The sequence below is a fragment of the Vombatus ursinus genome, unplaced genomic scaffold, assembly GCF_900497805.2.
Source record: "Vombatus ursinus unplaced genomic scaffold, bare-nosed wombat genome assembly UNPS02015016.1, whole genome shotgun sequence".
Classification (NCBI taxonomy): Eukaryota; Metazoa; Chordata; class Mammalia; order Diprotodontia; family Vombatidae; genus Vombatus; species Vombatus ursinus.
Window position 1 is genome coordinate 283157 of NW_020954794.1, and position 26806 is coordinate 309962.

General features: G+C 37.6%; 1 protein-coding gene across 1 annotated transcript; it reads right to left on the reverse strand.

The window, feature by feature from the left end:
- Positions 1 to 686: 686 nt before the first annotated feature.
- LOC114030845 (zinc finger protein 621-like) lies at positions 687 to 21507 on the reverse strand. The gene is made up of 5 exons (XM_027845748.1): positions 21424 to 21507; positions 14814 to 14895; positions 7336 to 7462; positions 6658 to 6783; positions 687 to 1462 (listed from the first exon to the last, which is right to left on the reverse strand). The coding sequence occupies exons 2-5, from the start codon at positions 14844 to 14846 to the stop codon at positions 1437 to 1439; spliced, it is 312 nt and encodes a 103-aa protein (XP_027701549.1). The 5' UTR covers positions 14847 to 14895; positions 21424 to 21507; the 3' UTR covers positions 687 to 1436.
- Positions 21508 to 26806: the final 5299 nt, after the last annotated feature.

The following is a 26806-nucleotide window of genomic DNA, read 5'->3' on the forward strand; positions in this document are numbered from 1 at the left end:
CATGAGTTTGACAGAACTGCTCTAGAAGACCCAATGCCTGGAATTGTCAAACTCAGGAACTCTGAAACTTGGCGTCGATGACATGGCATCTCCCAAAGTGAATGCCATACTAGAAATCTCCCTTAGAGGCTGGGAGGTTTGATTATGGGATTATACTCTCTAAGGAAGTCAAATTCCCCTCTCCTTTACACAAAAAGTTGGAACTCAGGAAATAACATCCTTGGGTTCTCTTCTCAGGCAACTTGCATCTCATAATATTTTGTATTTCAGGTATGTATGTGTCATGTCTCCTGTCTCCTCTCTGGATCCTGTGAGCTATGTGCAGTCACAAACCATGTTTCATTTAATCTCCTCTAGGACCTAGAATACTCTAACCTGAGTATTTATAGAAAGATGGACATAAGGAGAACTTAGCCATTCTTCTCTCTCAAGGCAACTAACACTTGTAACTGGTGACAAAATCTGACACCTTGTCTCCTATGTTGAATAAATTATTATTTTACTTTATGTCAGTGGGTATAAGTTGAGGGCAGCTAAGTGGTGCAGCAGATACAAAACTGGCCAAGAAGTCAAGGAAGACCTAAGTTCAAATCTCAGATATTTACTGTGTGATCTTAGGCAAGTCTCTAAACCTCTTTGCCTTAGTTTCCTCACCTGTAAAATGAGGGTAATAATAGCATGTACCTGGGGGGGGAGGGTTTATGAGGACTGAATGAGATACTCCTGGTAAAGGGCTTAGTAGAGCATCTGAAATATAACAGACACTATATAAATGGCAGTTATTATTATTATTATGTTATTTTGGAAGGAAATTTTTGGTGCAATGTTCCTGGGATTTGTGCTAGGCCCTGATCTGTTTAATATTTCAATTAACAGCTTAGCTAAGGGTGTATGTGCCATGGTTATCTGATGTGCAGTTGATACAAATGTGCCAGGGGCAGCTAATAACAGCCAAGATTCCAAAAGATCTTGATTTCCAACAACATTGGGCCAAACTGAATACGATGAAATAAAAAAGTGGAAAATTTTACAGTTGAGTTCAAAATATCAACTACACACATAAAAGGTAGAGGGATGGCTAGAAGAGCATAAGAAAAAGATCTGGAATTCTGGTGGATAACAGGCTCATTAAGGAGTCAAAGAGTGAAAGGGCAGCCAAAATAGCAAATTCAGTCTTAGGCTATGTTAGGAGAGGAATAAGACCATGAGTGACAGTCTTGTGAATGTGCATCTCAGCTAGAATAGATTTAGAATTTTGTCATCAGATTTGCATACCATATTTTAGGAAAGATAAGCTTAAGTACTCTGGAGGAAAGCAACCATACTGGTGAATGGTGTGTTAGTTCATGTTATAGGAGGATCAACTGAGGGTATTTTACCTGAAGAATTGAAAACAGGCTATCTATCACGGTTGACTTCAAGCATATGATGGATTCTCACAGCAAGCAGGATTTGGCTTGTTCTCGTGGGCCACGCAGAGTATAAGCAGGAGAAAGGGAGGGAAATTGCAAAGAGGTGACTTTAGGCTTGATATAAGGAAAAACTTCCTAACAGCAGGCACTACCCAAAAGCGGGGCACACTCCTTCAGGAGCCCAGAGGGCTCCTCCTCATTAAAGAACAAAGGCTGGGTGAGGATTCACATGGTGTACGGGGCAGTCTTGTTCAGATAAAATGTGGATGAGATGTTCTCTGAGGTCTTCTCTGACTCCAGAACTTTGTGATTTTGTGTAACTTTTCCAAACCATTACTCCAACGTAATAAATGCAGAGTTAATCTTTAGTATGAATTCTTTCAGGAACTGTGAATTTTATTCATAAAGAATCTCATCAGTACTATCAGAAAGTTTGTAAATTCTTTTCTCTAGCTGAAGCTCTCTGGAAAAAAAGATTTTTAAATTCTCTATGATAATAATTTTCTTATTTATGCACACAAGTCTGATTCAGCTTGAATGCTTTCAAACATTCATTATATTTAACAGGTTCCTCTTTTTAGTATGAAGCATCTTATGGCCCTTTCATTTAAAAGTCTGCCCATATTCATTACCCAAAAACTTATTTTCAGTATGAAAATTTGATGTATACTCTTGCCTATGTGAAGCCTTTACAACATTTCATGAGTTCAATGCATGCTTGGGAGCACTGAATCATGTTCTTTAAGATTTCAATCAGGTTTTCTACACTCATTGCACTTAAAATGTTTCTCATGAGCCTTGAGTTTGCTTATGTGTATTAGGGTTTCCCTTTATGCAGAAGGCTTTCACACACTCATTTTATTTCCTAAGATTTCTTGCCAGTATGGCTTCACATTCATACTATATGAGTCTTGATCAAACCTAAAGCCTCTCCTGCATTCATTATATTTAAACAAGTCTTTCTCCAGAATGAATTGCCTTATGTGCTTCAAATCTAGAACTGGTGCAAAAGGCTTTCCCACATTCATTACATTTAGAGTTTTTCTCCATTATGGAGTCATTGATGTCCTGAGAGCCTTTGATTACTGCTGAAGGCTTTCCCACATTTATTACATTTATAGGGTTTTTCTCCAGTATGAGTTCTTTGATGTCTCGACAAATATTTGTTATTGATGAATGCTTTCCCACACTCCTTACATTTGTAGGGTTTCTCTCCAGTATGAATTACCTGATGTTGCATAAGGGATGAACTTCAACTAAAAGCTTTCCCACATTCATTACAATTATAGGGTTTCTCTCCAGTATGAATTTTCTGATGTTGCAGAAGTGATGAACTTTGCCTGAAAGCTTTACCACATTCCTTACATTTATAGGGTTTCTCTCAGTATGAATTCTTTGATGTACAGTTAAATAGCTGTTACTACTGAACACTTTTCCACATTCATTACATTTATAGGGGTTTTCTCCAGGATGGATTTTTTGATCCTGAATTAGGTTATTATTATTACTGTAGAAGACTTTGCCACATTTGTTACATTTATAGGGTGTCCCTCTAGGATGAATTCTTAGATATAGAGTTAAGTAGCTATTACTACTAAAGGCTTCTCCACAGCCATTACATTTATAGGGCTTCCCTCCATTATGAATTCTTTGATGTCCAGATAGCTGCTGATTATTGATGAAGGCTTTCCCACATTCATTACATTCATAAGGCTTCTCACCTGTATGAATCTTTTTATGTGTTTCAAAATGTGCCATCTGCCTAAAGGCTTTTCCACATTCATTACATCTATGAAGCTTCTCTCCAGTATGGAGTCTTTTATGTTGTGACAGTTGTATATTACTAATGAAAGTTTTCCCAGATTCATTACATTTATACAGTTTCTCACCTGTATGAATTCTCTGATGCTGAATTAGATAGCTATTACTCATAAAGCCTTGCCCACATTCTTTACATTGGAAGGGTTTTACTCCAGTATGAATTTTTTTATGTCGAATTAGGTAGCTATTACTGCTGAAAGACTTCCCACATTCATTACATTTGAAGGGTTTCCCTCCAGCATGAATGTTTTTATGTTGAATTAGGTAGTTCTTACTGCTGAAGGCCTTCCCACATTCATTACATTTGAAAGGTTTCACTCCAGAATGATTTTCTTTATGTTGAATTAGGTAATATTTACTTCTGAAAGCTTTCCCACATTCATTACAACCAATTGGTCTTTCTTTAGTATGAATTAACTTATGTTTAATAAAGTGTGATTCCTGTTTAGAGGGTATATTGCTAGTATGGATTTTTTTATATTGGTCTAAGTAGTATTTATTACTGAAGGCTTTCAAATACATATTACATTCATTAAGCTTCTGTCTAGTATGAATCATCTTATGGATTTTAAGGTGTCGTTTATGCTTAAAGGCTTTGCCACATTCATTACATAGGGATTTCTCTCCACTATGAATTTTCTTATGTAGAAAAAGGTTTATCCAGGAACTAAAGATTTTTTCACATTCTTTGCATTTATGGGGCTTCTCTCCAGCATGAGTTGTTTGATATGCAGTTAAGTATTGTTTACTGTGGTCAGCTTTCCCATGTTTATTACATTCAAAAATTTTCTCCTCACCACTATAAATACTTTGAGGTTCAGGAACCTGTGATTTGATGCTGAAGTCTTTGCCAACTTCATCATGTTTAGAGAGTTTTCCTTGAGGATATGTCCTATGGGAATACATATGTTTTGAGTGGTGAATGAAGGGCTTCTTGAATTTCTTGTGTTGAGATAGTTTCTCTCCTAAGCAGATTCTATTATGTTCACTTAGGTCTGAAAACAGATTGAAGCTCTTCCCAAGGTCATCATATTCATGGACACATTTTTTTTTCAGGAATTTTCTGTTGTGTAGTGAGGATTGATCCCAGACTGCATTTCAGTCCAAATGTATCATGTTCAGGAAGAAAATCTGGGCGGGGGGGAGAAGGTAAAAGGTGCTATTATTCAATGTTCAATGATAAAATAATAATAAGATCTATCACATTCATGAAGAAGAATGAACATTAATCTGGTACAGGTAGAAGAACACTCATAGAAAGGAAATGAAGCCCAGGTGGGTAAGAAGATAGTAATAGAACACCTAATTTGTGAGGACTTCGTGAATGGCTTATAAGAATTTGGAAAGAGGTTATTTCTAAACAAATAGATTTCTTAAAGTAAAGTAAAAAATCTCTGGGGAAAAAATTACTTACTTATAGAAAAGCATTAATCCCTAAAAAGCAACATCAATTTAATAAGTACAGATAATACACAATGAGGCTCATTTCCTTTAAGATGTATGAAGAGGTGCATGATGGATATAGCGAATAGGGGACTATATTAGCAATCTATTTGACAAAATCTTACAAGCTATCTTTCTAAAGAAATATACATTGGATTGCACAATAGTCCAGCAAGTTTGTAGTCACTGGAAAAACAGTACTGAAAAAGAATTTTGAGTCATCTGTAAAATAGGCATAAAACTAGTACCTAGATCCTAGGGTTTTTGTGAAGATAAAAATCAGATAATATTTGCAAAGCACTTTACAAACCTGAAAACTCTAAATAAATGCTATTATCACTTCATATTATTGTTCTTGTATCTTTTCATGTTTTTAATAAATGTATAATTAGGGGGCAACAAGGTGGTACAGTGCATAAAGCACTGGCCCTGGAGTCAGGAATACACGTGTTAAAATCTGGCCTCTGACACTTGACACTAGTTATGTGACCCTGGGCAAGTCACTTAACCCCAATTACCTCAGAACTGTGAACTGAAGATTTTAAGTTCACTTACTTAATCACAGGAAGCTAACTAGAGGACGGACACCCTTGTATTTCCCTTGTTATGGTGACCAAGTCTAGCGTGGCAGGAGGTAACTCAATTATATGGAAAGCCCCTCAGCTATTTTTGTTGCCCTTCTCTATCCCTTGTCATCCTTCTATTGCCCAACATAGGGAGATGGCCATGAGCACTTGGCTAATGAGTGATGCTGACTGCAGACCTGCCCTACTACCAGCCATCAGCCTATGCAGATGCTCCAACATCTGTTTATCAGCCCAGTCCAGGGTGTGCTCATGGGCTTGGCAGGACCTCCTGAAAGGTCAAGATAGGTCTGTTAATGTCTGCTCACTAGCCCATTTGACAACCAATGGGATTGCGTACTTTGTGCAGACCCTTCTAGAGGGTCAAGGGAAAGGTCTATTCACCAACAAGACTGCATTTTTAGTCTGTTCCACCTGTATTGTCTGGGTATCAAGCACTATAAAACTAAGGCTCTGGAGGAAGGGGACATCTTAGATTGTGAGGAAGATCTGAGTCCACTTCATTAGAGGGGGCCATCGATGCTTTAATAAAATGCCATTGGCTCGGAGCTCTGCCTCAGTGGTTTTTTTTGCAGATTGGATGATCCTGAGGTGCCTCGGGGATAATTTAAAGAGAAAAAATGATGGGTATGAGACATGAAAACCTAGAATATGGTGACCATTACCAACAATCAAGTGACCATTGGCAAGTCAAAATATCACGGCTTCTCAATCAGTCTCTTCTATAAAGTGGAGATATTAATATACTTACTAACCACCTCCCTGTTTGGAAAAGCTCTTTATAAACCATAAAATACTGTCTGTAAATAAGCCATAGATCTTATCATGGCAGGATGTGGAGAATCTTAGTTATTTTCCAAGAAGCAATAGGAAAAGAAGTCAATTACATAGCATATGAAGAAGAAAAGGGGACAGATTACAGAGAAAGGGTAAAAAGATCCTGTTTGTGATGTGAAGAGACAAATGGCAATGAAAGGAAATGAACTGGGATATAGAAAGAAAGACAACAGGAAAAACAAAGGCTTCGTTCTTTTAACAAACATCTGTTTGTGAGCCAATGGAAACTCTGAAGAACAGACTCTAACCATGTGAGAAAAAATTATGGGAAAGAGCGACAACAGACAGGAACCCAAGTATACGTGGAAGATTTAGCGTTGAAAAAAAAAAAGTAATACCTCTTTTTCTGAGGCTGTAGGGAAATATGAGGACAAAAAGATCAGGAGAATATAAAATGAGGAAGTACTTAAAGAGGGACAACCACAATCCTTCTCCAGAGCCTTGGGGGTCTTTTACAATCAGGTCCACTCTAACATTCCAAAGGGAATGCATCCTTACTGACTAGCGGTGGTACTGCCTGCAATCATCTATAACCATCTGCCTGGTTTTAATTCACTCACCCACATAAATGCTTTTCAGGACTGCTTCCATTGGTAGCCACAGGGCTTCTCTTCTCTCCAACTGAGAAATCAGAAGTGGTATGGAATCTGGAAGTCCTTGCTCATCAGGAAACATTTGGAAAGATGCTAAGAACAGAGGGATATTTAAGAATTCAATCTTAATCTCTTTTTTCCTTAGGAAAATAGAGAGCAGTCTAGAAAGAACCTCGTAAGGATGCTATATATTATGGTTCAATCACATCAAATGTGGAAGATAACTGACAGGTCTGACTTAGGTTCAAACACAATTAGTTTATTTCTGCACATTCCCTACAAAGACTATATATAGAAATCTTCCATGTCTCCAAAGAGCTATTGGAATAGGGACTTGAGTGGAGAAGTTTTTGTCTTTTCTGAGCACAAAGTAGGCAAAGTATAGCTTCAGAAGCAGCATAGTAAAGATGCTGATTTCCAGTTGTAAAAAGCCAAGGCCTTTCCTCTGCAGAGGAAGCAAGAACATCTCACTTCTTTGCACCAAAGGAGACAGGGGGTTTTCTATATTACATGTACTCTTGAGAAAGCTCCAAACACCAAGTCAGAACTCAGCAAATCACTTGAGACGTTCCATGACCTTTATGAAATGAGAATGTAACATCCTTCTAATGGTCAGACGATTCATGAGAGAAAAGTTATCCTTACCAAGGGAGACAAAGTTCTGATAGTTTTCAAGCATCACATTCCAGAAAAGGTCCTTCTCAGCAGGATCCAACAGGTACCATTCCTCTTGGATAAAGGCTACAAGCACATCTTGCAGTGTTAACAATTTCTGAAATAGTCAGAAACATTCCCATGCATTCAAGGACCATTCTTCATATGAAACATGAGGAAGACATGAAATCGGTTTGAACCAATTGGTTTGGTTGAACCAAAGTGAGGAGTTCTCATAGAATCAAGGAATTGGAATATTCCATTTCAAATATTTCTTTATTTTTTTGAGGCAATAGGGATTAAGTGACTTGCCCAGGGTCACACAGCTAGCCACTAAGTGTCTGATGTGGCATTTGAACTCAGGTCCTCCTGACTCCAGGGCCAGTGCTCTATCCACTGCACCACTCAGCTGCCCCCTCAAGTATTTTTTGAGAATTTTCTTACCATGTTCTCCACTTTATACTAGGCTATGTAAATAATTTTAATCAAATTCAACCTTACAAATCATTCTGCACAATAAGGCCCCAAGTAAAATAACAAGCATTTATTAAATATCACCACCTCTTTTACTATTAAGGGGGAAAATAAATTCCCACAGTAGCCACATAGAAATATGTATCTCATCCTGAGTTTGGAGTACATCATCTTTCCATTAAGAGGTGGGTAGTATTCTTCGTCATTATTCTTAAGGAATTTTCGTTGGTTATTATAATTCATCAGTTTTTAAATCTTTCAAAGTTGTCTTTACAATACTGTTGTTGGTGTACAAATTGTTCACCTGGTTCTGCTCACTTCCCTTTTCATGAGTTCATAAGTATTTTCACATTTCTCTGAAATCATCCCTTTCATCATTTCTTATAGAATAATCGTGTTCCACTGCGTTTATATGGAATAATCTGCTCAGCCATCCCCCAATTCATGGGTACTGTCAGCATCCTGTTCTTTGTCTTTACAAAAGGAGCTACTAGAGATATTTTTTATTTATAGATCATTTTCCTTTCTTTGATCTCCTTAAATTATTTGCTTAGAGAAGCATCATTTTTTCCAAAGGACATACGTAGTTTAATAACTAAATTTTTAGACATAGCTCCAAATTGCTTTGCAGAATGGTTGGACCAATTTGCAGCTTTACCAACAATGCCTGTTTTCCTACAGTCTTGACAATATTTTACTTTCTCCTTTCCTATTAACTTTGCCAACTTATGTGAGGTCTGTGAGGTGGACCTCACATAACACTTGCTTTTTGCACTACTATAATTTATAATGACTTAGAGCATTTTTAATACGGCTATTGATAACTTGGATTTCTTCATATCCTTTGACCATTTATCAATTAAGGAATGGATCTTATTCTTCCTGATCTTGGACTTTATGTTAAGGCCAGCTCAGCACACTTGGAGAGAGAAGAGCTGGACCCTGCTTGTGTTCTTTGGCATCCTGCTATACTGCTTTCTCAAGGAAGTAAGTGTCATGTTATTCAGAATCTCAGGGACAGCTCAGGCCAGACACTTGCAAGCTTTCAATCCATTCAAAGCAGTTTCATTCAGGGCAAATTCTGAGCATTAACTTCCTAGTCTGAGGACTATAAATTCATGACCTTGGTCTGGGTTTGAGCAACACAAATGTGGTCTTCCCTTTAGTCAGAGCTCCAGTAGACTGCTGCTGGACTCAGCTCCTGTTAGCCAGCCGGAGACTCTGCAGGCTCAGTGATGCACTTGCAGTGAGCCTCCTCTTAGTCTGGGCTTCGCCTCGTTATTACTCTGTGACTGCTGCTGGACTCAGCTCCTGTTAGCCAGCTGGAGACTCTGCAGGCTCAGTGATGCACTTGCAGTGAGCCTCCTCTTAGTCTGGGCTTCGCCTCATTATTACTCTGTGGGCCTCAGACGGGAGTAAAGGCTGTATCTAAGACCCCACACAACTCCCAGGGTCAGAGCCACACAGCTTCTGCTTGTTTCTGTACTTGATCAGTACACAGCTAGAACTGAGGGGGAAGAAAGAAGTGAAGCTGAAAACCAATTCTGCCTTCCAGCTATGAAGCTGATTGGGAAAGAACTGTTCACTCAAAATCTTATTATGAGCTCCTTAGTTCTTGATAGAAAGGAGAATTCAAAGTCACTTTTTCCAAGAATTAAAGGAAAGGGTTATAGATGCTTATTCTCTCCCTCTACTCCCACCAAATTCTAAGGGGAGAGCTGAGAGACAAAGGTGCAGGTGTGGTAGATAAAGTGTTGGATTTGGAGTCGAGAAGACTGGGCTCAAATCCTTCACTTACAAGCTGTGTGACCCTGGATAAATCACTTAAATTTCGCCAGGCTTCAGCATCTTTATCTGTAAAAAGATGGGATATACTCAATGTCCTCCAAGGTCCCTTCTAGTTCTAAATCTAAATTATGAAAAAGAAAGAACAGAGCTTGAAAACTATAGGCTCCTCCATTTTTAAAAATGGCAATTGAAATGCCCCATCACCACCACACCATATCTCTGTTCCAGGCTTGTGAGTGGTCTAATTCCTGATGCAGTTTCTCTTTCCATACAGGTGATCTGGAGTGCATTTTCCTGATCATTTTAAGTTTGTTTTTTTTCTCCATTTGTTTTTACTCATCTGTTCTATCCAAGCTTCTCCTTGGCTTCCTGGAATTCTTCATGTAAATATATCTTTTTTTTTTTTTTTTTTTTTTTTTTTTTTTTAGCGAGGCAATTGGGGTTAAGTGACTTGCCTAGGGTCACACAGCTAGTAAGTGTCAAGTGTTTGGTCTGAGGCTGGATTTGAACTCAGGTCCTCCTGACATCAGTGCTGGTGCTCTATCTACTGCACCACCTAGCTGCCCCTAAGTATATCTTATAAATATAAAATGCTACCCACTTCTCTTAGACTTCTGCACCATTTGCATAAGGTAAAGCCTTTATTACAGCCGTATGACAATTATAGGTCTTATCCCACCAAGTCTCAGTGATACCTATGAAGTCAGCTCCTTCCTTGTGTTGGAATTCTTGGTGCAAACTGCTTTTTACAAAATCAATCAACAAGCATGTAATAAATGCCTACTATGTGGCAGGAACTCTACTAAGTGCTGGGCATACAACTCTAAAGAATGAACCAATGCCTACTCTCAAGGAACTTTCATTCTAACAGAGAAGATAAGTATACATGTAAACATAAAATAAATACAAAGTATTTAAATACAAGATAATTAGGGAGGGAGGGCACTAGAAGTTGGGGGAATCAAGAAAGGCTTCACATAGAAGCATTTACTTGAGCCGCATTTCATTTGGCTTTTTATTGTTTTATGTTATTATATAACATGTGTGCCTTTGCCACAAAAAGATTTAAAAATACAAATGGGGCCCACTTTAAATCCTGTGTACTTAACACATTTTATATATATAATATATATATATATGCATATATATTTTTCCCTATTCTTTACCAATAACAAAATTATAAACAGCAGTCCTACTGATCAGAGTAGCATAACTAAAATATTTTTTCTTAGTAGCAAGATATACTACAGTGGTGGCTTTGTTTGTAGAAAGAACAGAACACATATGGGTCATGTGGAGAAAGAAACAAGATCTGACAACGGATTTATGGTATAGAATGACTGTGAGTGAGGAGTCCAGAATGAAAATAATGTTGCAAATATGGGAGCCTAAGGGTACTCTTGAAATTGAAAGGAAAACTTGGAAGAGGGGTGGGTTTTAGAGGAAAGATGATGAATTCTGCTTTGGACATGATGAGTTTGACATCCCTTTAGGACAGCCTGTAGAAACTTGTGATAGATAGCTGGTGGTGTGAGATTGACCTCAGAAGAAAGACTATGGCTGTACATATAGATCTGGGAATCATCTGCATAAACAACTCAATCTATGATCGATGATAAGATCACCAAGTGAATAAGTCCAGAGAGAACAGAAATGAAGGTCTAGGACAGAGTCTTGTGGAAAACCTAAACTGAGTGGCTGTGACATGGATGAAGATCCAGCAAAGGACACAAAGAAAGAGAAAACAAATAAACAGGACACCCAAGAGAGGGCAGTGCCATGAACATCCAAAGAAGAGAGTGTATTTTGGAGGAGATGGTAATAAACAGTGTTAAATGCAGCAGAAGCAGCACAGTGTCACCCCGGTCTCAATGAGTGCCAAAAGATGGAAGGAGCTAGAAGAGTTTTTAAATGAAAAATTTGATAATTATCTAATGAGAGTTCCAGATGGCACAGTGGAAGGGGTGGGCAGATCAGACAAAAGGAAAAGTCCCTGCCCTCAGAGAGCTTACATTCTAATAAGAAGAACAATGTGTACGAATGGTACATACATATATAAAGTATACAAAATTAATACAGAATAGATTTTGAAGCAACTTACTCACACTCTTACTTCTCTGCTCCTATACATTCACTGAAAGAGTGATGACTGAGTCAACCACAGATTGATGTGGCTTGCCTGGCTTCTCACTGCAGTTATCCTTTTAATCGTCCTCATAGAGTTTTTATGCTACTTGCCACAGCAGCTTTTAAACATGCCTCAATATCCCCCTCCCCCAATCCCAGCAGAAGACTTTAGCTCGCTTTACTGGGGAAATTGAGGCTCTCTGCCTGTGCTCCCTCTTCTCATCTTATGGCCCTTTGAAATGATTTCCCACGTAGGGATATATGAACACGGGATACTAAGACAAGGCTTTACATTCTGTCGAGAGAGAGACAGAAGTACACACATAAGGATCTAGAATTAAAGGGTAATCAGGAATGGCTTCATGGAGGAAATGAAACCAGAACTGACATTGCAAACTGGGCCCCCAAGAGGCAGAGGTGAGAAAGGAATGCATTCCAAGCATGGGAGTCAACTTGTACTACGGCAAAGAGAAGGAAACTGGAATCACTAAAAGTGATTTTGAGTAACCCAAAGTCCTTTTGTTTGAACTCTGTGTCATCCATCATGTGGTAGAAGACATATGACTAGTATCTCCCCACTATGTGGGCTGAACTAGTTCTGATCTTTGAAACATATAGAATGGCATAAGTATAATGGATAATATGGATGGCATATACACAATATAAAATCATATTTCTTGCCTCCTCAATGGGTGGAGGAGGGAAAGAATTTGGAAGTGAAAATTTTTGAAGGTATTAATTTGATTTTATTTTTCCTGCCTTCTCAATAAGTGGGAAAGGAAGTTGAAGTGGGAAAGCACTGAGAGCTAAAAATAAAATTTAATTTCAAAAATAACAAAAGTTATTGAAACCATCCTAGAGACTTTATTCCCTGAATGGACTAAGGCCTGTGCTACTGAGATGGCCTCCTAGTTTCCTGATTACAAAAAGCCATGAAGAGTTCTAACAGCTTCCTTAGGCTTGACCACTGGACCATCCTGCGTAAAAGAGTCCAGGAAGCTACAGTCAAGTGTCCTGTCTTTAGTGTCTTTTCCCAGCTATTGCTTAATGTTTTGTTAATAGTTAGATGGACACTTGTCTCATTTCATTCCAGTCTTGATTCGGAGGTACCAATCCGACCTACTACAGCCCAGGCCAAGGCAAATCCTTTTCACTAACATATGACTCACTCTTTATGTCTAGTGTGATATTGATAATTAAAGCTCTGATAAACAAAGATGCCTCTGTTCCACCAATCAAAGACTCTTCTACGGTCTCAATTTATCTACAGGAAGATGCTTACCAGGGACAGCTGTCTTGGTCCTATCTACTAAAATTTTCATTACCATTTTTTTTAACTGTACAAAGGAAGAGATCATATTCACTACCCCTTTTAGTAATTCCATGACTATGAAGATAGGTTGTTACTGTAGAAAAGCATGCTCCCTATGCTTTCAATATTGTGTTGTCTTCATCACGGAGCTCATCTTTGTGTTTTATTTTGAATGTATTTTTATGCAGTCTGACAACACTTTAATACTTTCATCACAAAAAGATGGGATATAAAAGACTTGAAAGTTATGTTTCCAGATTTGAGAACTAAAGATTTGATTTCACGTGAAAAACAGCTTTCACCAAAGACATACACAGGGATGTATTGGTGCTGTTAAGTAAAATTTTTTTTGGTGCCCTCTTATTACTTTGGGTGAAAAACCAAGTAAGACAAAATCACACCTTGTGGTGTTCCTGGTTCACTCTATAGTATACCCTGGTTCTTTTCTAATCCCTCAGAGACCTTTACTTGATTATTTTTTTTCATTTCTTTAAGACTCACTTTGTAGTGTCTCTAAATAGATAGGCATTGGGTATGCTACAGCATATTCACTCCTACATAGTTTATGCATTTTGTGGTTATTTTGGATGGGACTTCCCTTCTTACTATTACCTCCTGAATTTTGTAGTAACTATATTAAAATGGTATTGCCTTTTGTGAGTGGGTTTGTTTTCTAACAATTTTGTAAAGTACTTTCCCTAAAATGCAGATCTGATCATGTCACTTCCCCCCATCCTCCCCTCAATAAATTCCAGTGGCTCCTTTCACCTCCAGGAATTAATACAAAATGCTGTTTGGTCTTCAAAGCCCTTCATAACCCAGCCCCCTGCTCCCTTTCTAGTCCTCTTATGCCTGACTCCCTGATACGTATTCCACGATGAAGTGACCGTGGCCGCCTGACTGTTCTGCAGACAAGACACGCCATCTCAGCTCTGGGCATTTTCTCTGGCTGTCCCTCCTTCTTACAATGCTTTCCCTCTTTGCTCTAACTACTGACTTCTCTGGATTCCTTTAAGTCCCCACTCAGATTCTACCTTGTACTGGAAACCTTTCCCAACCCCTCTCGATTCTAGTACCTTCCCTTTTAATTATCTCTTATTTATCCTGTAATATAGCTTGTTTATACACACATATTTGTATGCTGTCATCCCCCCCACACACACACCAGATTGTGAGCTCATTGAGACCAGGGACTTCATCTTTTGCCTCTCTTTGTGCACTTAGCACAATGCCTGGTATAAAATAGGTACTTAATAAATGTTTACTGCTTGTTTGAATGAGACACATCACTTCTCTGTACCTCAGATAACTCATATATCATATTTGTCCACATGATTCTTAAGATACATTCCAACTTAAAACACGATTCCAGAGGATTAGTGATAAAAAATGCTACCCACCTCCTGACAGAGAGGTGAAGGACTAAATATGCAAAATGAGACACAAATTGTTGGACCTGGACAATAGTTCTTTGTTTTGCTTGTTGGCATGTTTCTTACAAGAGTTCTGTTTTACTTTTTCTCCAATGAAGGGGGGCATTGAAAAGAGCAAAGTAGGAGAGAGAAAATAGATATTGGTTGATTGAAAAAAAATACATCAGACCTACATCAGACATAAGGAGGGTCTAAGTCTTCTAAAAAAGAACAATTGATGTTGAAGTCCCTGAATATGATTCGTCTAAAGAAAGGAGGAAGAAAAGTGAATGAAATATGTCCATATTTTTAGGAACGAGACTGCATTTCAGAAGAGAAATAACAAAATAACTCACCTGGGACAAGGTTGTTAGGCATTCAGAGGCCATTCTCTTCACCACCTTCTCACATTTTCATTAAAGTCTTGAGAAGCTAAAACTGGGGGAAAGAGAAATATGTTAAGCAGAAGATCAACTTTATCTTGCATTTCCTAAACTCACTAAGATAGAACTGTAAGCACCTAAGCTGGGCATCAGTTCCATGGTCCTCTACAGAGGAAGAAGGCAAACCTACCCAAGAACAAATCTACCTTTACCTACAATCAAAGGGAAGAGCCACAGATATTAGTGCCCAAGACTTGGATTCTAAGCCACTGCTTCTAGTAAGTTCCAAGGGATAGACAGGGCTCCAGGAAAGAATTAGTTGACATGACTCAAATTCACAGACATTCCCCCTACATTCTGCATGATACTGAGTAGGCAAACCAAGATCTCTATAGTTCAATCACCCCTTTATTAAATTAAGAAAAATATTTTCATTCCCCTCTATTTCTCAAAGGATATGCATAAAGATTAATCTGCTGAAATCTTAGGAGAAAACTTTGTGATACTAATGCACTGTTGGAGTTACAAACTGGTTGGACGATTCTTGAGAACCATTTGGAACTATAAAATTGTGTATACACTTTGAACCAGCAATACCACTACTAAGTCCGTACCCTAAAGAGATCAAAGGGAATAGGACACTATTTGTACAAAAATATTTATAGCTGCTTTTTTTGTGGTGGCAAATATTTGGAAATTGAGGGGATGCCCATCAACTGGGGAATGGCTGAACATATTGTGGTATAGGACTGTGATGGAACACTACTGTGCTATAAGAAATGATGGTTATGGTTTCAGAAAAACCTTGGAAGTCTTCTATGAACTGATGCAAAGTGAAGTGAGCAAAACCAGAATACTGTATACAGTAACAGCAATGTTGTAACAATGATCAACCTTGAAAGACATAGTTACTCTGATCAAGACATGATCAAGTGATCCAAGGCAATTCCAAAGGAGGCATGATGAAAAGATGCTATCCACCTCCAAAGAAAAAACTGATGAGTTCTAACTATAGAATGAAGCATATTCTTTTCACTTTCTTTATTTTTCTGGTTTGTGTGTGTTATTGTCTTTTGCAACATGGCTAATATTGAAATGCTTTGCATGACCCCATCTTTATAATTGACATCCTATTGCTTGCCTTCTAAAAGGGTAGGGAAGCAGGGGGAGGTAGGGAATTTGGAATTCAAAATTATTAAAAATGAATATCAAATTTTTTAAATGTAATTGGGAAATATTTAATGAAATAAATAAAATCTATTTCTATATTTTAAAAAAAACCTTTGAGACCAGACAAGAAAATACATAACAAAAATGGGTAAAAGGGAATTGACATCCCCCCACATACACTTTTCAACTTCCTTTTGTGTGTTTGTTTTCTTCCATTAGAATGTAAGTTCCTTGAGGGCAGGAGCTGGTTTTTTTTTTAATAACCCCAGAGCTTAGAATCATGCCTGGCCCATATTAGGCGCTTAATAAATGTTTATTTACTGACTGAAGTATGAGGATATGCCAAGCTACTTTTCAAAAGTTCAAATCACAAGGCCCAAAGTTACTGAAAGATTTTAAAATTGTTGAGCTACTTACTTCCTGTGATCTTCGAAAGACTGTGTGATATTATTGATAAAACTCCGATTTCTAAAATGTACAGAGAACTGACACAATTGTTTAATACCAAAACCATGCCACAACAGATACATGGTCTAAGGAGACCAACAAGATATTTTCAAAAGAATTACAAACCTCAAATGGTCATATAAAACATGGTCTAAATTACTAAAAATAAATAAAACCACACCATATAAATTGGCAAAGACAAGAAAACATGGGGCAGCTAGGTGGCGCAGTGGATACAGCACCAGCCCTGATGTCAGGAGGACCTGAGTTCAAATCCAGTCTTAGACCAGACACTTGACACTTACTAGCTGTGTGACCCTAGGCAAGTCACTTAACCCCAATTGCCTCGATAAAAAAAAAAAAAAAAAGATAATTAAACATGGGAATAATAATAATAGCTAGCATTTATATATCACTTTAAAGTCTACAAATATTTAACATATATTGTTCCATTTAATCCTCACAACAACCTGGGCTCAATCAGTATTAGGAGAGCTATGGAAAGACAGGCCACTGATGAGAGAGCTATGAAATGGCCTAACTATTGTGAATTTTAATTTGAAATTATGCAAGAAAAGCAACTCAACTGTTCATACTCCATGACAGGATAAATTTGGAGCCAACTCCAAAGACTCGTAGGAAACAGAGAGTAAAATGAGCAAAACCATGACAACAAATTATATGACTACAATAATAGACAGGAAAATAATTTAGAAGCTTTCAATTTCATGTGAATGACATTTTTTCCTTCCAGAACTGCCTCCTGTCACATCTTTGGTTACTAAGGTACCAATTAACCATTCCTGTGAAAAATAAAAGATCTGCTTCTTTTCTGATTTTGGGGGGGATATAATCATTAATATTCAGGCCACACACCAATTTTGAATTTGTTATGGAATATGGCATATTATGATGGTCCAAATCCATGTCTTCCAGAATACTATCCAGTTATTCCAGAAGTTCTTGTCAAATAATAAGTAGTTTCCCAGTGAGTTAAATTATTTCTGATTCTTCTGTATCTAGCCTGTTCCACTGAGGTACAAAATGAAGCATAAAATTTTAGACAGCATGTCCATTTGCTTTGCTTAACAATATTTATTTGTTAAAGAGGAATGATTATATTGGGAGGAAGCAGTTGGTAGGCAGAGACTGAGATACAAAAAAAGAAGAAAGCATCAATTAAGTATTTTTAAGATATGCAGATGACAGAAGGAAGTTCATATGAATACATCAACAAGCAGTACAGCTTTGCTACTACCATGCTAAATTTAAGTCACAAAAATAATAAAAATACCTAACGAGTTCAAAATTTCATTATAATCTCCTTTTTTGTTCTTTATGTAGTAAAATATTCACGTTTATTGTATAAATTCATAATGAAAATTTAATTTAAAAAATTAAATTATGCACATATGTCATGTACTCATATACATATAACACAAAATGAAATGATAAAGCTGAGTTCACCTTCAAGGCCCTGAAAAATATTAATAGTTTCCATTTATATATGTCAATTCAAAGGTTACAGAGTATTCTGTATCCGTTATCTAATCTGGTCATCCAAACAAATGAGTAAACTAAGGCTCAGTTTACTATATAAGATATATAATAATGTAAATTATAACATATAATATATAAGCAACTTGTATAAAAAAATCTTTATTTAAATACAATTGGTTTTCTATGTATTTTGTTTTATATATTTTAAAACATGATTCTGAGAGTCCATAGACATCATCAGATTGCTCAAGGGATCTAAGACACAAAAAAGGGTTAGAACTTAGCCAAAGAAAATGTCTTCAGGATTGGACCTAACATATTTATACTGCCAAAAGTCACAGGGGCAGCTAGGTGGCGCAGTGGACAGAGCACCTGCCCTCAAGGCAGGAGGACTTGAGTTCAAATCCAGCCTCAGACACATAACACTTACTGTGTGACCCTGTGCAAGTCACTTAACCCCAATTGCCGTTAAAATAAAAAAGTCACAAAGCTAGTAAATATATAAGGAATCTGAACCCAGGGCTTCTTGATTTTCAAATTTTGATCTCTATTCACTAAACCAGTCTGAAACAGGCAATAAAAAAGAACCGAAAAGGAAGACTAAATAATTAATGGTAGAGAGAACCCTAGTAATCATCCCAGTCAATCCCCTTATTTTAGAGGATATAACCAGAAAGCTTAAATGATCTTTTCATAAAGCCTAGGTCTGACCAGGTTGCATCCCTCCTCAATGAACTCCAAAGCTTCCCTATCAACTATGGGATCAACCATAAACTCCTATGTTTGACTTCTAAAATACTCTTCAACCTGACCTCAAACTACCCTTCCAACCAATGCTACCCCAAACTCCTTTTTCCGTACTCTATGGTCCAGCCAGACTGGCCTTGCTCCTCACCCATATTAATCTCTTGTCTCTATGTCATCCACACCTGGGATGTATTTTTAGCTTAAAAAGGCCAAGGTCTCCCACTGACCCTGGGCCATCTCCAGTCATCCTGATACCTGACCACTGGACCCACATGACTCTGGAGGATAAAGTGAGGCTGGTGACTTTGCAGGGCCTTCCCTCACTCAAATCAAAGTCAATTGCAAGTTATGTCATCATTTCCCTGATGTCATGGTCATCTTCCAGAACGAAGGATAAACCACAATATTCTGGTCTCATCTTTGCCCATCTACATGTAGTCTTTACTGATATCTCCTAGCTGCTCATGCCCACAATAAAAAATTACCTGGTATTTCTTAAATATATTTGTGTTTGTTTATGCATATAACATGTCACCCATGACATATGTAAATGCTCTCTCAGTGAAAGTAAGACCCCTTAAGGTAGGGACTGTATCGTTTTTATCTGTGTTTCTCTAGCATCTGTCACATAGTAGGTACTTGAAAAATGTTATGTCAATTAATACATGAAGAAGACAGTTAAGTAGCAGAACCAGGATTCAAATCAGGTCTTCTTAATCCAAATATTCTTTTCACTGGGCCATGATGATGAGGGTGAAAAGCAGAGCTGTGTTTGTAAATGTTCAACAAACAGTCCTCTGAAAAAAATATATCTATTTACATATTTACATGAATAAATTTATTATAAATTTTTCTGATATAAAGGATGTCACACAATTTACAATGATAAAATATACAATACTCTTTATTATAAATTCCATATAGTCATGTGTTTCTCATGAAATGTTTTCATTGATTTCTGCCAATTCTTGTAACAATAGCTAACCGATGGTTGCAAACACGATTTGACAAATGTAGTTTAACACTAATCCACTAATCCTTTTTCCAGTAAACTTGTCATTATATCTGATATGTGATCTGTTAATTTTCCACCCTCCAACAAATTATATTCATTAAACTGAAATTTCCTTCTTCTTTAGCACTAATGACCGCAATAGTGCTATCTTATTAGTTTTCTGTATAGTGGCAGGGATTTGAACATTGTTTCTTTCTACATTACCTACAAGACACTGAAAATTGTTTAAATCAATTTCATGTTTTAAAATTTCACTTCAATGATACATTTTTTCACTAGTTATCTGAAGTAAGTTCTTCATAAGACCAAGTAGATGGTTCAAATAAATCAAGATAATTAAAAATGCTTTCATCCTTTCTGTCCCAATAAAAGATGTAAGTTTATTTGTTGAATGACATTTTTTCCTAATAAAATATTCCTAGGAAAAGCATTAAATTTATTAATTTTATTAAATTGAATATCTCTAAATTTACCTGACAGATTTCAATGTGAGATTCATGCTTTCAAGTAAAAAAAAGCATTTAAATTTTCCAAAGCTCTTATATGTTTGATTAATTTTTGCTCTTGTTGAATGTTAGTTGATCTTGATTGAAATGCAGTTGAAAATAATGAAAATTCTTTAAGATTGTCAGTCATTAAAGGAAGTCTTGAAAGAAATTAATGTTAGCTAACATCTTCGCCAAACTAGAATAAGGAAAAAAATACATATATAATGCAGGATGTGTGACACAGAGCAGTAGATGCTCATAAACTACATGCCACCCATCTACATCTCAGTACTGGATCAATTTTAATTATTTCAATGCCAAGTTCTTTAGCTACTGTTTCTAACTCAGTTTATTTTTTCTTAGATTGGTGATAGAATAAATTGTATCCAGAGATATTTTAAATGATTAACTTGTCTTAGGTCAGATAATAATTGTCAAGTCATAATTGAACTCGATTTAAACAGAGCCTAAAAATCATTTTAATAACTTTTTTGCTATTCTAGACTTTCTACCCAGTCTTGTTTAGCACCATCAGAACAAAATGGAATTAGGTTCACTTTCATTATTAAATCCACAATCATTTAAAATAGACAATAACGTACTGAAAGTACACTACGCTGTGCTTGTCACCAATTCTTTTAAAGTAGCAAATAACACCACTTGTTAGGAGCTGACTCAATTCAGAATCGGTGGTGTTTCACACGGGTTCACAGAATTCCTGAAAATTTAAAAATGGTTTCTTGGGAGCCGGTACACCCTATCAGGAAGGCACTAAATCAAGGGTTCTTAATCTGGGGTCCATGGATCCGCCCCCAAAGGGTCTAGAGATCGATTTCAGGGGGTCTAGCACTTTGGATGGAAAAAATGTCTACTAAAATGCAATTGGTTTCCGATGTATTTTTGTTTGATGTATTTTTAAAAACATGATTCTCAAAAGGGTCATCAGACTGCCCAAGGGATCCAGGACACAAAACGGGGCTGGGACCCCTGGCCAAAGGCAAGGTCTGCAGGACCCTCGCTGACACACAGTCACTAAAGCCTTCACACACACGATCTCCTCAGAACAACCAGGGAGGTCAGAGGTCTTGGTGGAGAATGAGGTTCGGGGCACCCGAGCCTCGGACCCGGCTGGTCCTGACCCCGAGGGAGGAGTCCCGGCTCCTGGGCTCTCGTTCCGACCCCAGCACCTGTCACACGTGCGACCCGGGAGACTCACCTGCGACGCATGTGGCGGCCGGAGCCCGGCTCGCCTCCCCCATCCCTTCCCGGGTGGGAGGTCCCGCTGCGGGACCCAGTGCGGCCCCCACCCCCACCTCAGACAGCCCTAGCCCCGATTCAGTCCCGCACTGCCCCGCCCCCACATCCTGCGCGGTCCCCGCCCCCAGCCCCTCCCCCATATCCACCCCGGAGGGGGGCCCAGCCGGGGTCGGTCCAAAGGAGAGGGAGGAGGGGCGGGCCGACACGGGCTCGCTTGCACACCTACGGTCACGCTCACACACTCACTCACAATCACTCACCCGCGGCAAAAAAAAAAAAAAAACAACAAAAACAAAACAAAAGGACAGTCACTAATCCCTGTAATCCGGGAACTGCGCCTGCGCATATTCAGGAACGAACTCTAATTCCCAGAATCCATCGGAAATCCAAAGGCTCTGCCCGCGCCCGGCGGCTTCCTGTCTACGCCGGGGTGGATTCTGGGAAACCTTAGTCTCGTCCCATGAACCCATCGCAGCCCGCAGCCTTCTGGGAATCGTAGTCCAGCAGCTATCTCTGCACCGGCCCATTCATTGTTGTTGTTTTTCCAGAGAAGGACCAAGGACGTCCAAAGTGATGCCCAGAGTCGCATGAATGGGGTTTAAGCGAGGCAAAGCTGCCCACAGTCGTCAGCCTCACTCCCCTCCAGTCATCCACGCGCAAAGACTGGCGATGGCCGGCATGCAGTGGATGACCTTGGCGTGTTCCCTGCCTGACCGAGCTCCAAGCCCTCTCAGCGCCTGCTGCAGCCGCCCTCTGGCCGTTGGAGCGGACTGTTCTCATCCGCCGGCTCCGCGGGGGAGGCTTCACATGCTTGGGGTAGACGCCCCCTAACTCACAGGCAGCTTCTTGGGGCCACAGTTGAGAGTTATTTTTGCATAACCCAAACCCAAGGATATCCATTCCTAGGAAAAATGACTCCATTTTGACCAAAAAAAAAAAAATGCTGGGAAAACTAGAAAGCAGTTTAGCAGATATCATGTTATAAACTCAGAAAAGTAACTTTTTTTTTTAATGAAAAGCTTTTGCATTGACAAAATTGATGTAACTATGATTAGAAGGGAATCAGTCAACCGGAAATAAAGCATTGGAGTAAATCTCTGATAAAGGTAGGATGTCTAAGCTACGTTGGGAAGTGATACACCTGGAGGCAGCATGGTAGAGTGGGAAGAGCATTGACTACGGCGTCAGGAGGACCTGCATATCCGGGCATGTATCTCAGCTCCACCACTTCCTACCCTCACCTTTGGTAAATCACATAACGTCCCCATGACTTTTTAACTTGTAAATTTAGGGAACCGTACTAGTTGGCCTCTTGAGTTCTGATTAGCTATATGACAATAAAGGATATTCCCCAATAGGAAAGTGCTCAGAGAAGGTAAAGGAGTAATTTTCTTTCTTTTTAAAAAAAAATATACTTTGTTGCTAGCTTTTGCTTTACCTCACCTTCATTTCCCAATGTATCCCTTTTGCCTTACCCCGATCCCAGAAAGCTAGCCTCTGTAACAGAATAAAATCATGGGGGATGGAGTGAAGGCTGCTCAGCAAAACAAATCAGTATGTTGAAACATTATCTATAGTGGTCCGTGACCATAGGGAGTTGCCTTCTCATATCTCATATTTGGGGCCAAGTTTAGTTGTTAAAATTTCATAGCATTCACTTTCTATAGTTTTGTTATTTCTTCTACTTATGTTGTTATAGTAATTGTGTATGTTATATTCCTGGTTCTGCTTACTTCACTTTGCATCAATTCATGTCTTCCCATGATTCTCTGCATCCCTCATAGAGTTTTTTAAGATGGAATGAAATATTCCACGACATTCATGTACAACTTTGAAAAAAATTTCCTAATATATAACTATCTACCTTTATTTACAGTTCTTGGTCAGTCAACAAATATTTATTAAGTGCTTACTAGTTTTCAAACACTGTGCTAAATGTGGGAGATACAAGGAAAGGCAAAAATATTGTCCCTTCCTTCAAAACTCTCATTCTGATGGGGGAGACTGGTTAATTGCTAGGTATGAGCAATCAGAATACTGAGAAGCAACAAGTTGTTAAAGAAAGGGTCATTTTAAAAAATCCTTAGAGTAACATTTGCAATCTTCTCCTGTCTCCCAATTTTAGATTCTGTAATAAGATAGCAATGTGGTCCTATGCTAGTTCAGATCACTACCAGTACCAGGAACAAGTATATTTATTCCTTACAAAATGTAGTCAGTTATAGCAATGTAAAGAACAATATGATCATCTATGGTAACATCAGTCATTGCCAGAGTATTATATCTAAGTATGCACACATAGCAAATATTTTTTAAGTGTCAGCTCTTCTATTTTTTCCTTAAAATTTTTTTAATGTTTTATTTTCCCCAATCACATGTAAAAATAATTTTTAACATTCATTTTTTAAAATTTTGAGTTCTAAATTCTATCCCTTTCTTTCCCCTCCCCCTTCTCTGAAGCAGTTAGCAATCTCTTATAGATTATACAATATGCAGTCACGTAAACCATTTCCATATTAGTCATTTTGTAGAAGAAAACTCGAACAAAAAAAGACAGAGAAAAAGACAAAGACAGAAATAGGATGTTTTGGTCTGTATTCAGTTGCCATCAGTTCTTTCTCTGGATGTGAATAGCATTTTTCCTCATGAGTCCTTTGGGATTGTCTTGGATCATTGTACTATTCAGAATAACTAAGTCATTCACAGTTGTTCATCAGACAATACTGTTATTACCATGTACAATGTTCTCTTGGTTCTACTCACTTCACTCTGTATCAGTTCATGTAAGTCCACGTTTTTCTCAAATTCTCCTGCTTGTCATTTTGTATAGTACAATATTATTCCTTTATAATCATATACCACAGCCTGTTCAACCATTCCTCAATTACTGGGTATCCCCTCATTTTCCAGTTCTTTGCCACCACAAAAAGAGCTGCTATAAATATTTTTATATAAAGAGCTTATTTTCCCTTTTAAAAAAATCTCTTTGGGATACAGACCTAGTAGTGTTACTGCTGGATTAAAGTGTATACACAGTTTGATAGCCCTTTGGTTGTAGTTCTAAATTTGTCTCCAGAGTGGCTGGATCAGTTCACAACTCCACCAGCATTCTATTAGTGTCCCAATTTTCCCACATACTCTCTAACATTTGTCATTTTCCTTTTTTTGTCATATTAGCCAATCTGATAGGTGTGAGGTGATATCTCAGAGTTGTTTTAATTTTCATTTCTCTAATCAATAGTTATTTAGAGCATTTTTTCATATGACTATAGATAGCTTTGATTTCTTCATCTGAAAACTTCCTGTTCATTTCATTTAATCATTTATCAATTGGGAAATGACTTGTATATTTATAAATTTAACTCAATTCGGTATATGTTTGAGAAAAGAGTCCTTTATCAATTTTATGTAATCAAAATTATCCATTTTATATTTCATAATGCTCAATATCTCTCGTTTGGTCCTAATTTTTCCCTTTATCCATATATTTGACAACTTAACTATTCCATACTCTCCTAATTTGCTTATAGTATGACCCCTTATGTCTAAAGCAGGTACCCATTTTGACCTCATCTTGGTGTACAATGTAAGATGTTGATTTCTGTATAGTTTCTGCCATACTATTTTCCAGTTTTCTTAGCAATTTTTGTGAAATAATGAGTTTTTTCCAAAACCTTGCATCTTTGAGTTTATCAAACACTAAATTGCTATGGTCATTTACTACAATATATAGTGTACCTGATCTATTCCACTGATCCACCTATTTCTTAGCTAGTACCATGTTGTTTCAATGATTACCACTTTATAATACAGTTTGAAATATGGTATGGCTAAACCACCTTCCTTCACATTTTTTTTCATTGATGCCTTTGATATTCTTGGCCATTTGTTCTTCCAGATGAATTTTGTTATTATTTTTTCCAGCTCTATAAAATAATTTTTGGCAGCTTGATTGGTATGGCACTGAATAAGTAGGTTAATTTAGGTAAAATTGTCATTTTTTATTGTGCATGGCTCATGTGCCCATGAAGAATTGACATTTTTTCTGAATGTTTAGATCTGACTTTATTTGCGTGAGAAGTATTTTGTAATAGTGTTTATATTTTCCTAGGTTTGTCTTGGCAGGTAGACTCCCAACTATTTTATAGTGTTCTATTTTATATTGTCTACAGTTGTTTTAAATGGAATTTCTCCTTCTATCTCTTGCTGCTGGACTTTGTTGATCATATAAGGAAATGCTTATGATTTGTGTGGGCTTATTTTATATCCTGCAATGTTGCTACAGTTATTAATTATTTCAAGTAGTTTTTTAGTTGATTCTCTAGGATTCTTTAAGTATGTCATCATATCATCTGCAAAGATGATCGTTTTGTTTCCTCATTGTTTATTCCAATTCCTTCAATTTTGTCTCTTATTGCTATGGCTAGCATATCCAGTACAATACTGAATAGTAGTGTTTAGTTGGGGATTTTTAATTTGTTCTTTTTCTAGTTTTTTTAGTTGCATTGATCTGCTCTTTCTCTATTTTATTGATATAAGCATCTGGAGATATAAATTTCCCCCTAAGTACTACTTTGGCTGCATCCCATACATTTTGGTATGTCATCTCATTGTTGTCATTCTCTTTAATAAAATTATTGGTTGTTTCTATGATTTGTTTTTAGACCCATTTATTCTTTAGGATTAGATTATTTAGTTTCAAATTAATTTTTAATCTGTCCTCCCACTGCACTTTATTGAATGTAATTTTTATTGCATTATGATCTGAAAAGGATGTATTTAATATTTCTGCTTTTCTGCATTTGGTCGTGACATTTTTATACCCTGATACATGGTCAGTTTTTGTGTAGATGCCATGTACTGCTGAAAAAAAGATATATTCCAGGAGTGTGAAACCTGCTGTATTGATTTTATAATTGAGTCAGTAGCTGCCTAAATCAGAGATGGGGAACCTGGGGCCTCAAGGCCACATGTGGCCCTCTAGGTCCTCAAGTGAAGCCTTTTGGCTAAGTCCAAGTTTTATAGAACATATCTTTTTTATTTTGGGGATTTGTTCTGTAAAACTTGGACTCAGCCAAAAGGCCACATCCAAAGACCTAGAAGGCCACCTGTGACCCCACCCCTCATTCCTATTCGGTTTTCTCCAGAGAACTATGATATATAACTTTTCTAAAATCCTATTCACCTCCTTATCTTCTTTCTTGTTTATTTTGTGGTTAGATTTATCTAGTTCTGAGACGGGAGAGATGAAGTCCCTCACTAGTATAGTTTTACTATTTCCTCCTGTAACTCATTTAATTTCTCCTTTAAAAATGTAGATGCTGTACTATTTGTTGCATATA

What these genes read in the sequence shown, in the direction of transcription:
- LOC114030845 (XM_027845748.1), bottom strand. Translation starts at nt 14,846, where the DNA reads ATGGCCTCTGAATGCCTAACAACCTTGTCCCAG. An exon ending in GCCTAACAACCTTGTCCCAG is followed by an intron (nt 7,463 to 14,813) that starts GTGAGTTATTTT and finishes TGACTATTTCAG; the next exon opens with AAATTGTTAACACTGCAAGA. An exon ending in TCAGAACTTTGTCTCCCTTG is followed by an intron (nt 6,784 to 7,335) that starts GTAAGGATAACT and finishes CTCTGTTCTTAG; the next exon opens with CATCTTTCCAAATGTTTCCT.